Source organism: Takifugu flavidus, chromosome 15 (genome assembly GCF_003711565.1).
Source record: "Takifugu flavidus isolate HTHZ2018 chromosome 15, ASM371156v2, whole genome shotgun sequence".
Classification (NCBI taxonomy): domain Eukaryota; kingdom Metazoa; phylum Chordata; class Actinopteri; order Tetraodontiformes; family Tetraodontidae; genus Takifugu; species Takifugu flavidus.
Genome location: NC_079534.1, coordinates 8721208 through 8734612, shown reverse-complemented (window position 1 = coordinate 8734612; position 13405 = coordinate 8721208). Strand labels below are relative to the sequence as shown.

At 47.7% G+C, this 13405-nt stretch overlaps 2 protein-coding genes across 7 annotated transcripts; both read left to right on the top strand.

Moving 5' to 3' along the window:
* Positions 1 to 5997: 5997 nt before the first annotated feature.
* atg10 (ATG10 autophagy related 10 homolog (S. cerevisiae)) lies at positions 5998 to 9953 on the top strand. 4 transcript variants are annotated; one of them, XM_057057840.1, is made up of 8 exons: positions 5998 to 6250; positions 6328 to 6409; positions 6861 to 6965; positions 7053 to 7178; positions 7309 to 7471; positions 7708 to 7805; positions 7882 to 7970; positions 8437 to 9953. In XM_057057840.1, exons 3-8 carry the CDS (start codon positions 6861 to 6863, stop codon positions 8603 to 8605), a joined length of 750 nt encoding a protein of 249 aa, XP_056913820.1. In that variant the 5' UTR covers positions 5998 to 6250; positions 6328 to 6409; the 3' UTR covers positions 8606 to 9953. The 4 variants fall into 4 exon arrangements, with proteins under 4 accessions (XP_056913820.1, XP_056913821.1, XP_056913819.1 ...); XM_057057841.1 differs by lacking the exon at positions 6328 to 6409; XM_057057839.1 differs by lacking the exon at positions 6328 to 6409 and having other exon boundaries at positions 5999 to 6259.
* A 479-nt stretch (positions 9954 to 10432) lies between these two features.
* Positions 10433 to 13363, top strand: LOC130539468 (uncharacterized). 3 transcript variants are annotated; one of them, XM_057057829.1, is made up of 3 exons: positions 10434 to 10744; positions 10821 to 11077; positions 11273 to 13363. In XM_057057829.1, exon 3 carries the CDS (start codon positions 11850 to 11852, stop codon positions 12927 to 12929), a length of 1080 nt encoding a protein of 359 aa, XP_056913809.1. In that variant the 5' UTR covers positions 10434 to 10744; positions 10821 to 11077; positions 11273 to 11849; the 3' UTR covers positions 12930 to 13363. The 3 variants fall into 3 exon arrangements, with proteins under 3 accessions (XP_056913811.1, XP_056913810.1, XP_056913809.1); XM_057057831.1 differs by lacking the exon at positions 10821 to 11077 and having other exon boundaries at positions 10433 to 10667; XM_057057830.1 differs by lacking the exon at positions 10821 to 11077 and having other exon boundaries at positions 10433 to 10744.
* The last annotated feature ends 42 nt before the right edge of the window (positions 13364 to 13405 follow it).

Here is a 13405-nt window from a genome sequence, read left to right as displayed (position 1 = left end):
ACTGGAACGGTGACATTCCCGTTGCCGAACTGATCAGGGAGTTGTGGGCATACTCAACCCAGCCCAGAAAGGTCGACCATGTGGCCGGGTCCCGTGTCGCCATGCACCGGAGGGCCATCTCCAGGTCTTGGTTAATCTTTTCCGTCTGGCCATTGGTCTGCGGGTGGAATCCTGAGGACAGACTGGTGGTGGCTCCCAGATGCCCGCAGAACTCTTTCCAGAAGACAGAGGCAAACTGAGGGCCCTTGTCTGACACCACACTCTCCGGTAGGCTGTAAAGCCGAAAGACTTGCTGGATCACAAGCTGGGCAGTCTCCTTTGCCAAGGGCAGCTTAGGCAGGGGCACGAAGTGAGCCATTTTGCTGAATCTCGTCGATGATGGTCAGAATGACAGTGTTCCCCGCAGACTGGGGCAGCCCGGTGACGAAGTCCAGGGCGATGTGTGTCCAGGGCCGACGCGGAACCGGCAGAGGTTGCAGTAGCCCGGCAGGTGCTCGGCGTGGTTGTTTCTGCTGGTTGCAGATGGGGCAGGCATTGACGAACTCCTGCACATCCTCCCCCAGGGAGGGCCACCAAAACCTCTGCTTCAGCAGACCCGCCATCCGACGTGCTCCCGGATGGCAGGCCAGTCGAGAAGCGTGGGCCCACTCCAGGACCTCAGCCCTGAGAGAGTCAGGCACGAAGAGCTGGTCGTTGGGGCAGGCGCTAGGCCCAGGTTGATTGACAGCCACCCTCCGGACTCTCTCCTCGATCCCCCAGGTTACTGCTGCCACGATGCACGAGGCGGGAAGAATGTTCTCCGGGGTACTCCCCGGGCCTTCGTCCTCCTTCCCCGCGAACTGTCGAGAGAGGGCGTCTGCCTTGCCGTTGCGGGACCCTGGGCGGTAGGAAAGGGTAAAGTCAAACCGGGTGAAAAACAGTGACCACCGAGCCTGCTGGGAGTTCAGCCTCTTGGCTGTTCGAAGGTATTCCAGGTTGCGGTGGTCTGTCCACACGATGAAAGGCAGCGTAGCACCCCCCAGCCAGTGCCGCCATTCCTCCAGTGCCAACTTGACGACGAGCAGCTCCCGATTTCCCACGTCATAATTCCTTTCCGCTGGCGTCAAGCAGCGGGAGAAGAACGCACACGGGTGCAGCTTCTGGTCCTCCTGAGCCCTCTGTGACAGCACCGCTCCCACCCCCGTGCCGGAGGCGTCCACTTCGACCACGAACTGGCGGCTAGGGTCTGGCAGTTGCGAACCGCTTCTTGAGCTCCTGGAAGGCTGCTTCCGCCTTTGGGGTCCAAGCAAACCCCGTCTTGGTGCTCGTAAGTGCCGTGAGTGGCCCTGCAGAGGAAGCTATAATTCCGAATGAAGCCCCGGTAAAAATGAGCAAACCCCAGGAATCGCTGCAACTGCTTGCGGGACTCGGGGCGTGGCCAGTCAGTGAATGCCGAGACCTTCCCTGGCTCCATCTGGATGCTCCCCGGCGCAATGATGAATCCGAGGAAGGACACTGATGGGGCGTGAAACTGGCACTTCTTGGCTTTAACAAACAGCTGGTTGTCCAGTAGCCACTGCAGTACTGCCCGCACATGTCACACGTGATACTTGTGCTCCTTAGAAAAGATTAAGATGTCGTCCAGGTACACAAAGACAAACCGATCTAACATGTCCCCAAGAACATCATTAACTAAGGCCTGAAAGACGGCCGGTGCGTTGGTTAATCCAAAGGGCGTTACCAGATACTCGTAGTGGCCAGCCGGGGTGTTGAACGCCGTGTTCCACTCGTCGCCCTCCCGAATGCGAACCAAGTGGTAGGCATTCTGTAAATCCAATTTTGTGAAGACAGTGGCCCCCTGGAGCACTTCAAAAGCAGAGGCGACAAGAGGCAGCGGGTACTGGTTCTTCACGGTAATTTCGTTGAGGCCCCGGTAGTCGATGCAGGGTCGCAGAGACTTATCTTTTTTCTCCACAAAGAAGAACCCCGCACCTGCGGGAGAGGAGGACGGCCGGATCAGCCCGGCAGACAGAGAACTGGAGATGTACTCCTCCATGGCCTTTCGCTCCAGTTCAGAGAGGGAGTAGAGTCTTCCCTTGGGTGGTGCGGTGCCTGGGAGGAGGTCAATCGCGCAGTCGTATGGTTGGTGCGGTGGAAGGGAGGTCGCCCGGGCCTTGCTGAACACCTCGGCAAGGTTATGGTACTGCTCTGGAACCCTGACCAGATCTGGGGGCGTAACGTCAGGAGCCAAGGTCCCCCTCAGGGCTGGCGCTAGACAGGACCGGTGACAGTCTGCTCCCCACTCCAGGATCTCCCCTGTCTCCCAGTTGAGTTGCGGGTTGTGACGGCGGAGCCACGGGTAGCCCAAGACTAAGGGGAAGTGCGTCCCCTCCAGGATGTGGAAGCGTATCTCCTCCCGGTGATTGCCCTGTAGCAGCATCGTCACCGGGCCCGTCTGGGGATGGATGTTCCCCAGGTGATGCCCGTCCAACACTTGGGCTGGGATGGTGGATGCCAGTGGTTCGTGTCCAAGACCCAGCTGCCGAGCCACCTCTCCACTGATCAGGCAGGCGTCAGCACCAGAATCAACAAGGGCAGCTAGGTCTTGTGGTCCCCCGGGAAGTAGGAAGCGAACTTGGAGTGAAAGGCAGGGTCGTTGAGGGAAAGCAGAAATAGGACTCACCAGCATTCCCCCCATTACTGGTGAGTCTGGGCTTTTACTGGACAGGTCGCCACGAAATGACCTTGCCCACCGCAGTAGAGGCACAAGTTGAACAGACGCCGCCGCCGCCTGCGCTCCTCCCCTGTGAGCGACGTGGGAAGCTGCATGGGTTCCTCCTCGCTGGAAGATGCTGCAGGTTGAGGAGGAACTCCCATCGAGAGCTCCCCTGCCGCCGCGAAGTGTCGCCGCGGAGCCCTCTCCCGCCCACGAGCCTGAACCCTCAGATCCACCCGGGTTGCTAAATCAATGGCCCCATCCAGCGAGCTGGAGCTGTCATAGGCCACCATTGCGTCCTTAATGCGGGCTGCTAATCCATGTAGAAAAGTATCTACTAGCATGGCAGGGCTCCACTGGCTCCGGCTGGCCAGGGTGCGAAAGTCAATTGAGTAATCCAACACGGACCTCTCTCCCTGGCGGAGCGCCAGCAGTCCATGTCCTGCAGAGGACCGGGAGTTCCCCTGCCCGAACACCTTGCGGAGCTCGGCAGCAAACGCGGAGAAGGTGGAGCAAGCCTCCGATTGACGCTCCCACTCGGCCGTTCCCCAGAGCCATGCCCGTCCTGTGAGGTGTGTAATGGTGTACGCTACCTTGGCTGCCTCAGTAGCGAACGTGCGGGGCTGCAGGGAAAACAGCAGGGAGCAATTCACCACGAAGGCATCGCAGGACTCCGGATTACCCTTGTAGCGCTCGGGTTCGGGGTCCTGCTGCAGAATTACAGGAGCTGACGCAGGTACGGAAGAAGTGGGAGGCGCCGTCGGATCCAGGCGCGCTGACAGTCGGTTGAGCAGATAGGAAAGCTCCGCAAGTGCCCGCTCGTTCGCCTCCGTGGCTTGTCTCGTCTCCACGGCGGCAGCCGCCACTGCTTCCTCGTGCAGCTGAATGATTCCCTCAATCTGTTCCAGTCGGTCCAGCTGGGACAGGTTGTGCACTGGGTTTATTATTGGTCAGCTCGTACTGTCACGAACCCCAGATGAGAACCCACATGCGACACACGAGATTGGCTGAACACCGCTTTATTGTCGGAGACAGACAACAGACAGGATTCACCGGGGAGTGAGCAGAACAAAATAGTCGGGGACAGGCAAGGTTGAGATCGGGCAGAAGGCAGACAGAGTTTACAGGGGAGCAGGCTAAACAGAATGGTCAGGAACAGGCAAGGTCAGAACTGGGCAGACAGGCAAACAGGAAAACACTGGAAAGTCATCGGGAGCGAATAACGATCTGGCAGGGAGCAGGTGTGCCTCCGGGGTTTAGGAAGAGTGCTCATTAGAGTCCTGATGCACAACAAGTGTGCGGGGCGAGGTGGCTCTCGGACATGATTGCCCGCAGCTGTGACAACTTTCAAAATCCTTTTTCTCAAAGGCCTAGCTCCATCCTACTAGGAGCTAGTGACAACTTACCAGCCCAAAAGACTGCTCCGCTCTCAGAATGCTGGTCTACTTGTGGTCCCCAGAGTCTCTAAAGGTAGAATGGGAGGCCGAGCATTTAGCTACCAGGCCCCCCTGCTGTGGAACCAGCTCCCTGTCCAGGTACAGGACGCTGACTCCATCTCTACTTTTAAAATTAGGCTTAAAACTTACCTCTTTGAAAAAGCTTATTGTCATTAATTATGTAGTCCCAGTTATTACCATAGACAGACAAATTATTATACTTAGGGGGTTGTCTAATCATTAGGTTAACATCTTAGTTATGCTGCTATAGGCCGAGGCTGACGGGGTCCAGAAACATGATCACCTGACAGGCCTCTGTCACCCCACTGGGAAATGGTCTCCTCTCCTCTCCTCTCCTCTCCTCTCCTCTCCTCTCCTCTCCTCTCCTCTCCTCTCCTCCTCATCAAGTAGACTAGTGATGCTATTTCTTGTGGAGTTTTTCTGCCCCCCTCCCTTCTGTACTCATCTACAGGTATCGTCGCCTTCAGAGCTGCATACTGACCTCCGACCCCACTGACCCACTCAACTTGACTCCACAGTTGAGGCAGCACAATTTACTTAAAATAATGTATTTCTGTGTGTATTCTCTATGATCTATGTCTATTCTCTCCTCTACCTCACCTCTCCTACCTATTCTATCCTCTACCTGTCCTCCCCCCTTCTCCTCTCTCTGTCTACCCAGCCGGCCATCAGCAGGAGGGTCCCCCTACATGAGCCTGGTCCTGCTCAAGGTTTCTTCCTGTTAAAGGGGAGTTTTTCCTTGCCACTGTTGCTTGTTTGAGGTTAGGCCCTGGGATTCTGTAAAGCGCCTAGAAACAATTTTGATTGTAAAAGACACTATATAAATAAAATTGAATTGAATTGAACACATTAATTTTATTAACACTCCGTCACAAGGCTTTTCCTTCAGAATAAGAAAAATGCTTCACAATGTGGCATTTCAAACTTTTCCCATTATGTGTTAAATGATTACCATGTTCTCTAAATAAAAATCAGAAAAATAAATATTCATTTCACACCATGTACTTATGATGATGAGGGATAACACTTGAACTGTTTTCTTCAGAACGTCAAAACTCCAGAGTAAAGATAAAACCGTTCAAGACAGACTATTGCTTCTGGATTCGAATTGTTTACAATTTGTCAACAATTTTACCATTTATGTATACTAGATGTCACTGTAGAGAGACTTTGAAACTTCTAAACTTTTTTGCAGTACCGTCGGTAAAAAGCATCAGGTTTGAGGCTCATCTGCCTAAATACTACCACCAAATATCTGTAATTAATACTTTGGGGCAAAAAAATATCAAATAATCTATCCATCAGAGTCTGTATCTTTATTATATCTTACAATTGACTATAAATTGACTTTTTTATTCTCTCATAATTTGTAGGTGAAATTATAGTAATTGCACAGTAGTAGGTACATAATGTATGTATCTATGTTGGTTTTGATGCATTATTTTATACTTTCCTTCTACTTTATACTTTCCTGAAAAGATAACGTAACATTTCAACGTTTCCATACTCCTAAAATAGAGAACAGCATTATTTTTTTTTGCCACTGGAGATCCGGATAACTATATAATATATCTGTTGATGGTTATATAATAAATTTGTTACCAAAGTCACGACACCAACCTAAATAATACAATTTTATTAATTTAATCTACCGGTAGTTAAGTCCCTGTGCAAAATCTCAATAGATAAATCAACGCATTTTTAATAGGAGATACAAACGTGAAAAAGAATATATGTTTTTCCAATTAATTTACAAGGGTTAAAAAAAAACTACATTAAAATTATATTAGAAGAAAAAATAACTACACGTTGTTCGATATTTGTTTCGTAGCGAATGACAATGATGTCACGTGACTTGAGACCAGGAAGTGAAATCATTACGCTTCGTTTTCCGTAGTGCTTTCGTCGACATCGCCACTAAACCTACTACTGTGTAGACAGTACATTTTAAAAACATCAATGGGAAAACAAAGGATGATATAAAAACCGTTTTGGAGATTTCTTTATGTCTTCGCATCTACGCCGCAGTTTAGAAGAACAGACTGCGATTTTTTTTGTTAGTGAGTTTCCTGGCTCAGACAAGAACTGCAACTATTAAGTATAAAAGGTTTCCTAACACTTTTATTTTCTTCAAATTTCGGTGGCTTTACTGTTGTGTTTTATTTATATGTGTAGCTGACATTTTGAGTGCAGAGAATTCAAACGGGACGTTCAAATGAAAATAAAAAGACTAATATCACTCTGCAGCTGAGAAAAGGTTAACACTCCATTTCATTTTAATATACATGAACAGTAATGCACATTAACAATGTCTATTTTCAAGGTCATAAAGTTCAGTTACTCAGTCGACCTTGCCAGTTAAGCAATTGAAACAAACCACTATTCTACTAACTCCAATTTGTTTTTACACTCAATGAATGGGGGCAGTATATAATGCTCCAGGCAAACAGCATTTATTGATGGATAGGATTTTGACTGGAACATCGTTAAAAGTTTGAATTTGAAGACTGAATGTGATGTATTCCTTTGTAAAGGATTCCCCAACACTATCCATTTAAAAAAATTCATGGAGAGGTGGTGAGGTGGAACAAGGAAGTTTACAATGTAAAATATAAACCTAGGATTCAAAAATATATTATTAAATATTATTACCTAAAGAAAGTCAGAACAAATTTGCTACCCATTGTTAACCTTTAATCTTTGCATAGATGAATCTATCTGTTCTGGATGAGCAGAAGTTTCACTACTGTTGTCAGCTCCTTGTGCAGCAGTCGCAACAGCTTAAAGATGGATGGTGCTGGGAAACTGTCACGGTGAGTACATTTCTTTCTCCCATCAGTGCAGACAAAGTCGAAAGTGTTCCATGGATGCCAAAAATGTGTTTTGTAATCTGGAATTAGAGCTCAGATGAGGGCTACCTGAAGAAGATCATTGTCAGGACAGTGGTTATTGGGTCACAGCTTATGTGGAACCATGAAAGTTCCAGAACTTCATCAAGTTTTCACCAGAAACAGGAAGACCAAATGGTGAAAATAAAACCTCCAACTTCTTTCAAATATTGAACACATTTGTTTGAAGAGTGGCCAATCCTAAAATATTCAAAACAGGAATCAGATTTGTGTGATGTTATTCTTTCTCCACTGTTTCTTTTCACAGTGTGAGACTGAGGACCTCAATGCTGAGGCAGATGGTGATGATGAAGATGATGGGCTCTGTACATTCTCTGAAAGCCGCAGCCTAGTGCTTCAGTATGAGTATCATATAGTTTACTCCTACAGCTACAGTACTCCGGTGCTGTACTTCAGAGCCTTCAGCCTGGGTCAGTTCCATGTTAGAGCACCAGATCTGTCAGATTGCTCTGCGTCATGCACTGTGCCATTTCATGACTAGTTATTGAGGATGATAAGGAAGTGTATAGTTATTTTTTGCTAAAAATTATATTATAGGAGAACTTTTACTGAACTATTTGCATCGGTAATGGAGGAGGAGATGTTTGGTACCTGTACTGTACCAGAAAACTCATATGAATTCACCATTGTTTACTGTTTGTGACAGAGGGGAGGAGCGTGTCATTAGAGGATATGTGGAGATCTGTGCATCCCAGTTTAAGACTTTCTCTTCAAAAGAATCGTCTCAGCACCATCAGTCTACAGGTAAAAGGTGGAGCCACCTGCCTAACTCACCCACTGTAAACATAAAGCACCAGTCATGTGTCTGTGTGTTTTTCAGGAGCACCCCCTACTCGGTCAGCCTTTCTTTATGCTCCATCCCTGTAGAACAGAGGAATTTATGAGGCCTGTCCTGCAGGACCAACTCAGGTATAACCCTACTTTATCAACTACAGATCATTTAATGTGATAATATAACTCATTTCAAAATGAAATATTTTTGCATTTCATTATCTTTCTTCATTAAGATTTTTCTTCCTTCATGGTTCCATGTAAATCAGGGTTATGTCAAAAAAAGTAGTAGAAAACTAAGAAGACAGATTTGTACACATATGCATAAAAATTCCTCCAATGTCAGGCTTTATTCTTGGTGTTTTTGTCAGGTAATTGTCGTACATACAGTTTCTCCACACTAACAATGGTTTTTGTTTCCCACCACTGAAAAGAAAGGTTCACACAGTTTAAAACTGATACACTTGAATTAACACATTTTAAGACCGGTGCATATATGCAGTTCACAGTAGTCACTTAATGTGTGTGTGTGTGGGTGTGTGTGTGTGTTTATCTTTGTGTGAGAGAAGACCAATGAACTATGTGTTGGTGTGGTTGAGTGTAGTGGGACCTTTGGTGGGCCTAGATGTTCCCCTCAAGTATTCCACCCAGCTCCACCTTCCAGGCTGATGTTTCTCCATCTGATGGCTGTAGCTACAGAAACTGGAAGATATAGCAGACAAAGTCAACAAATATTGGAGATATCATCCGTGTCACCCTTTGATTTCATGTGAAACATTCTAAGGCTGAATTGAGTGGACTTTGTTTGTCTAATGTATTTATTTACTTATGTAAAAGTATTTTTTTCAAATTTTAGACAGTTTTATATTTAGATTTTGTTCAAAATTTGTACTTGCTCAGGGTGGATTGAACATATTATTTAATGCGAAGTAATACTGCAGTGTAAGAAATTTTAAATTTGTATATCCAGTATAATAAGTATGAGTGTTTGTTGAGACAAAGTATCTTTTGTCTGCCTAAAAGAGCAAAGAAACAAATATTGGCTTTAGTAGACAGAATGAACTTTCACAAAATAAATATTGTTGAATGTCCTCAAACATTTTTGCACGTCATGGCTCCAGAAACTAAAGAAGCACTGTCTCAGATGTGTCATATCAGCTGTTGTTCATATGTGAAGACATTTTACATGAGGAAGCAAGTAAAATGTAATTAAATTAGTAATATTAGGTACAATAAAGTTAATCTGTTTTGTGAGTGAGAGAGAATGTATCGAATCGAATGTATATCGAAAGTGTTCAGATAGGCATCAGTATCTAACTCTAATTTTGGTCATCCACCATGAAATTCTCATTTAATAATTCCCTTTTGGTTTTCTACTCTCAATAGTGGTGCTGTACTGGTATAGCTCCTGAAATAAATGTGTGAAGCTTGATTTGGTGACATACAGTACATCAAAAACCTACCCATTCAGCAGCCTATTGACATTAGATTAATTATATTTCCTTTTTAATTACCAATTGTAATTAAGGGCAGTCATTCAAAGTAATTAAAATACCACATAGACAAATCAATAAACACCTAAAAGAGAAAAACAAGCCAGGAGAACATTATTTCGGTCATTTATTTTAAAGTGGTAATCAATTTACGTTACGGCATTTTTGTTAGTCGAATATGTATTATTGTATATAAGTAATATTATTGAAATGGAAACGTATTATATTGTATATATGTAATATTGTTTGACACCCTTCCACGAAAGAGCAAAACGTTCGCTTGTTGTTTACGGCTCCTTTCATGCCTTACACAAATTGGGCAGTGCCGTAATGAAGTTTGTCCACTTGAAGGTTCGTAGGTCGCTATCGAAGCTAGCGCCCCGTTCGCGCACGGTCGCTGCAAACTGGGTAGTGACATGCGCAGTAGTGTCACCTTGAATGCATCTGGCTCGTTTCAATATGCGCAGTAGCGACAACTTGGATGGATCTTTATATACGAATTATTGCTAATAGATCATTAACGTCTATACACAAAAGTAATGTTAGCAGATTTGCGGCACTTGCTGGAACCTCTAAAGAAGGTTATGTTCCGAATAGTATTAAGCATTAAACGCATTAAAATCACTAATATCTTCGTGTTGGATGTTAATTTATTTACGTTATAGGGACCCCGCTGACCCACTCCACTCCTATACCAGTAGTTTGTTCCGAAGTTTGTATTACCATGATCTCTATCTGTTCTCCTCCCTCTCTACCCAGCTGGCCATCAATAGGAGGGTCCCCTTACACGAGCCTGGTCCTGCTCAAGGTTTCTTCCTATTAAAGGGGAGTTTTTCCTTGCTACTGTTGCTTGTTGGGGGTCAGGCCCTGGGATTCTGTAAAGCACCTAGAAACAATTTTGATTGTAACAGACGCAAAATAAATGAAGACTATATAAATAAGATTGACGAGTCACCATTCAGTGGGAAGCTTTACTATACCGTAAAAAGGAAATTTTGAAGAATGAAAGCAAGAAAAAAAAAACATAAAGAGAGACGTCTCTCTAGAGACGTCAATCGAATGCCCAGTGCTCGTAATGGTACAGAGCGCTGACGTCTCGCGAAATTAAATGCATTGCTCTGAGATTTGTGTGGCAGGGCGTGGCCTGCCCTCCGAACAGGTGTCCTATGGAGGTAGTGCCTTAATTGGTGGGTGGGGAGAAAAGGTTTATATAAGGCACTGCCTCCAGCTGACTTTAGTTGTTTTTCCCCTTCGACGGTACGGCGGGGTTGCGGCTTATCTGGGCGGTTCGACCAACAAACTGTTTCACAGCGCGAGCATGCTGTTTGGCAGCGCCAAGAAGGTTGGTGCTTCCTCCCGCCATCCTTCCACCTAGAGCGCTTTGCCGTGAGGGCACGCGCGCTAGTTTACCCTGGGCAGGTAAGGCGCAGCAATACGCGTCACTGACTTCCCCGCACTCGGTCGATAAAGGTTAATGGCGCTGTCCTTGTTGCAGTTGACTGCCGGCTGGCGTCGGTGGGTCGCGTTGCCCCAGCGGGAACCCTTCACGGAGTGGTGGCGCCACCAAACAGTCGGCACGGACTACCTCGCGTACTGGACCCACTGCTGCTTTGGCTCCGTCCCGTTTGCGGGACTCTCTCTCCTGTTCGCTCTCGCCCCCCCCCCCCCCTTCGCTCGGGGGACGGCGCTGAGACGTAGTGGTGCTGCCGAGGCGACCACGGAGCTATTACGTTTAATTTTAGACTCTTAACAGTACGTAAATGGTATCAATTTACATTTACTTTTGTTGGTTTTGTTGCTTTTTGTGTCTTGGTTGACGTTGTTTTCTTTTGGACAACCTGGTCGCCATTTATTCGCTTGTCTGTGTGAGGTGTGTGTGTGTGCGTGTGCGCTCGACGCGTCTGATTATCATTGTAAATTTAATTGTCCTCTTTTCTTTGTGGACAGGTGCTGCGGGCCACGGCGGGGACCCAACCCCTGGTGGAGGGCGTTTTTATCACACCTTTCGTGTGTAGTTTTGTTTGTAGTAGCACGGGTGTTTTTAGTTTATTTCCCCTAATTGAGTTTCACCTGCCGGTGGGGCCCCAGCCCTGTCCACCCCCTTTTGTTTGATTTTTGTACAGCCGAGTTATTTTGGTGTTAAGTTGGATTTAATAAAATTGTACTGCCTAACCCTCAATCCTGTCTCTGCCTCTGGAACCGAACCGTATCTGCGCGTGCCTGTTTCCGGTTAATTCCTGGGGTGAAATTCCCCAGGTGGCGTTGTCGTCCACCGTTCCACCTCCCTCCACCCCGCCACATCTTGGCGTTGTCGGCAGGATTCCACATTTAAAGGAGGCAGAGACTTTTTTTTTGGGTTATTGGTGTTTATTTGAATCTGATAATTTTCCTTTTGTTTGTATTTCCTTTGTTTTTTTCCTTTTTATTCGATTTAAGGTTTGGGCAGTTGTAGAGCCAAAGCAGCAGTGATCAGCCCAGTGGTTTAATCTCCTGTTGTCCGGTGCAATTCCCTCTTCCAGGCAACATGGAGGACGAGATTCAACAGCTTCGAGAGATGGTGTTGCAGCTTAAGGCAGAAAACGAGCAACTTCGCCACGAGCATACCACTTCTCTGGGTGGTCCTAGTGGGTCCACATCAGCTTCCCCGGGTCCGACTGTTTACGCCTCCGGTGCCGGGGTTTCAGCTCCTGTTATTGAACGGTTGGTCGTCATCCCAAGAGACCGCAAGTGCCCGATGTTCAGTGGGAAGTCGGGAATTAGCATTGCAGAGTGGGCAGAGGAGGTTCAGGCGTGCGCGCGTGCTAGGTACCTTCCAGCTGCAGAGCAATCCTTGTTCATGGCTGACCATTTAGAGGGAGAGGCCAAGGAGGAGATAAAATTCTGCCCTCGGGAGGAACAGAGGGATCCGGGGCGTGTACTTGCCATCTTGAAGGAGCTGTATGGTTGCAGTCAGTCCTACGTCACCCTACAGCAAGCCTTCTTTTCGTGGCAGCAGCTGGAAGGTGAGACTCTGCAGGAATTTTCATTGGCCCTGATGTCTCTGATGGCCCACGTGGAGAGGCAGGCACCCGATGGAATTCCAAACGCTGATGTGCTGCTGAGAGACCAGTTTGTTGAGCATGTGCTAGATGGTTCCCTTCGTCGCGAGCTAAAACAGCTGGTTCGTCGCCAGCCTACTATCACCTTGCTTGAACTGCGTGGCGAAGCGATCAGGTGGGAGAGGGAAGGTCTCCCAGGTGGCACTAGGGGTCGTAGTGTTTCATTGCCAACGGCTTACGGCCTCCAATGCGGAGTGCAGGGTCGCCCCCACCAGGTTCCGCAGGCCAGGCCCCAAGAACCAGGCTTGGACGCGGTGATGGATCTCTTGAAGCGTCAACAAGAGCAGTTAAATCAGTTAACAATGACTGTAGCTTCCTTGCAGGCCCCTCCTCCCTTAGCCCCAATCTGCCGTTTAGGCCCCTTGATTTGCAGGCGATGCCAGCAGCCTGGCCATTTTGCCCGCGAATGCGATGGTGAGCGGGCTCCTCCCCGTCGGCGTGTAAACTCTGTGGCTGGCTACGACACACAGGCTAGGTCCTCCTCTTCTCAGCAGTCGGGAAACTGAAGCCCACTGAGTTGCCGAGCCACAGCTCAGTCGGGGGGTCCACAGGCTCACCGTCACCCGCTATAACCAAGCTAATTGTGCCCTGTCCTAATATTACTGTTAATTAGGGGAATTGGTGTTGAGTGCTTGGTGGATACTGGTTCCATGGTTTCCACCATAACTGAGAGCTTCTTTCGGGCCCAGTTCGGGTTTTGGGGCCATGACCGCCTTCAGTCATGTCAATGGCTGCAGTTGCGTGCAGCTAACGGGTTAGCCATTCCATATGTGGGTTACTTGGAGCTTGAGGTGGAACTGTGCGGCAAGGTGATACCGTGTTGTGGTATCCTCGTGGTGAAAGACCCGCCTGGGGCTTCTTCGTCCCCCGGGATCCTTGGGATGAATGTAATCCGCAGATGCTACCAAGAGCTTTTTGGGGTGTTCGGTTCATCCCTCTTCGAGTCGCCTTTTGTGTCAGGCGCACGGGGTCCGGTTGTGGC

Excerpts from the sequence above, each read along its gene's own strand:
- atg10 (XM_057057841.1), top strand. The coding sequence starts at position 6,861 with ATGAATCTATCTGTTCTGGATGAGCAGAAGTTTCACTACTGTTGTCAG. Across the intron at positions 7,472-7,707 it reads CTTCAGAGCCTTCAGCCTGG|AGGGGAGGAGCGTGTCATTA; the intron begins GTCAGTTCCATG and ends TGTTTGTGACAG. Across the intron at positions 7,806-7,881 it reads TCAGCACCATCAGTCTACAG|GAGCACCCCCTACTCGGTCA; the intron begins GTAAAAGGTGGA and ends TGTGTTTTTCAG.
- LOC130539468 (XM_057057831.1), top strand. The coding sequence starts at position 11,850 with ATGGAGGACGAGATTCAACAGCTTCGAGAGATGGTGTTGCAGCTTAAG.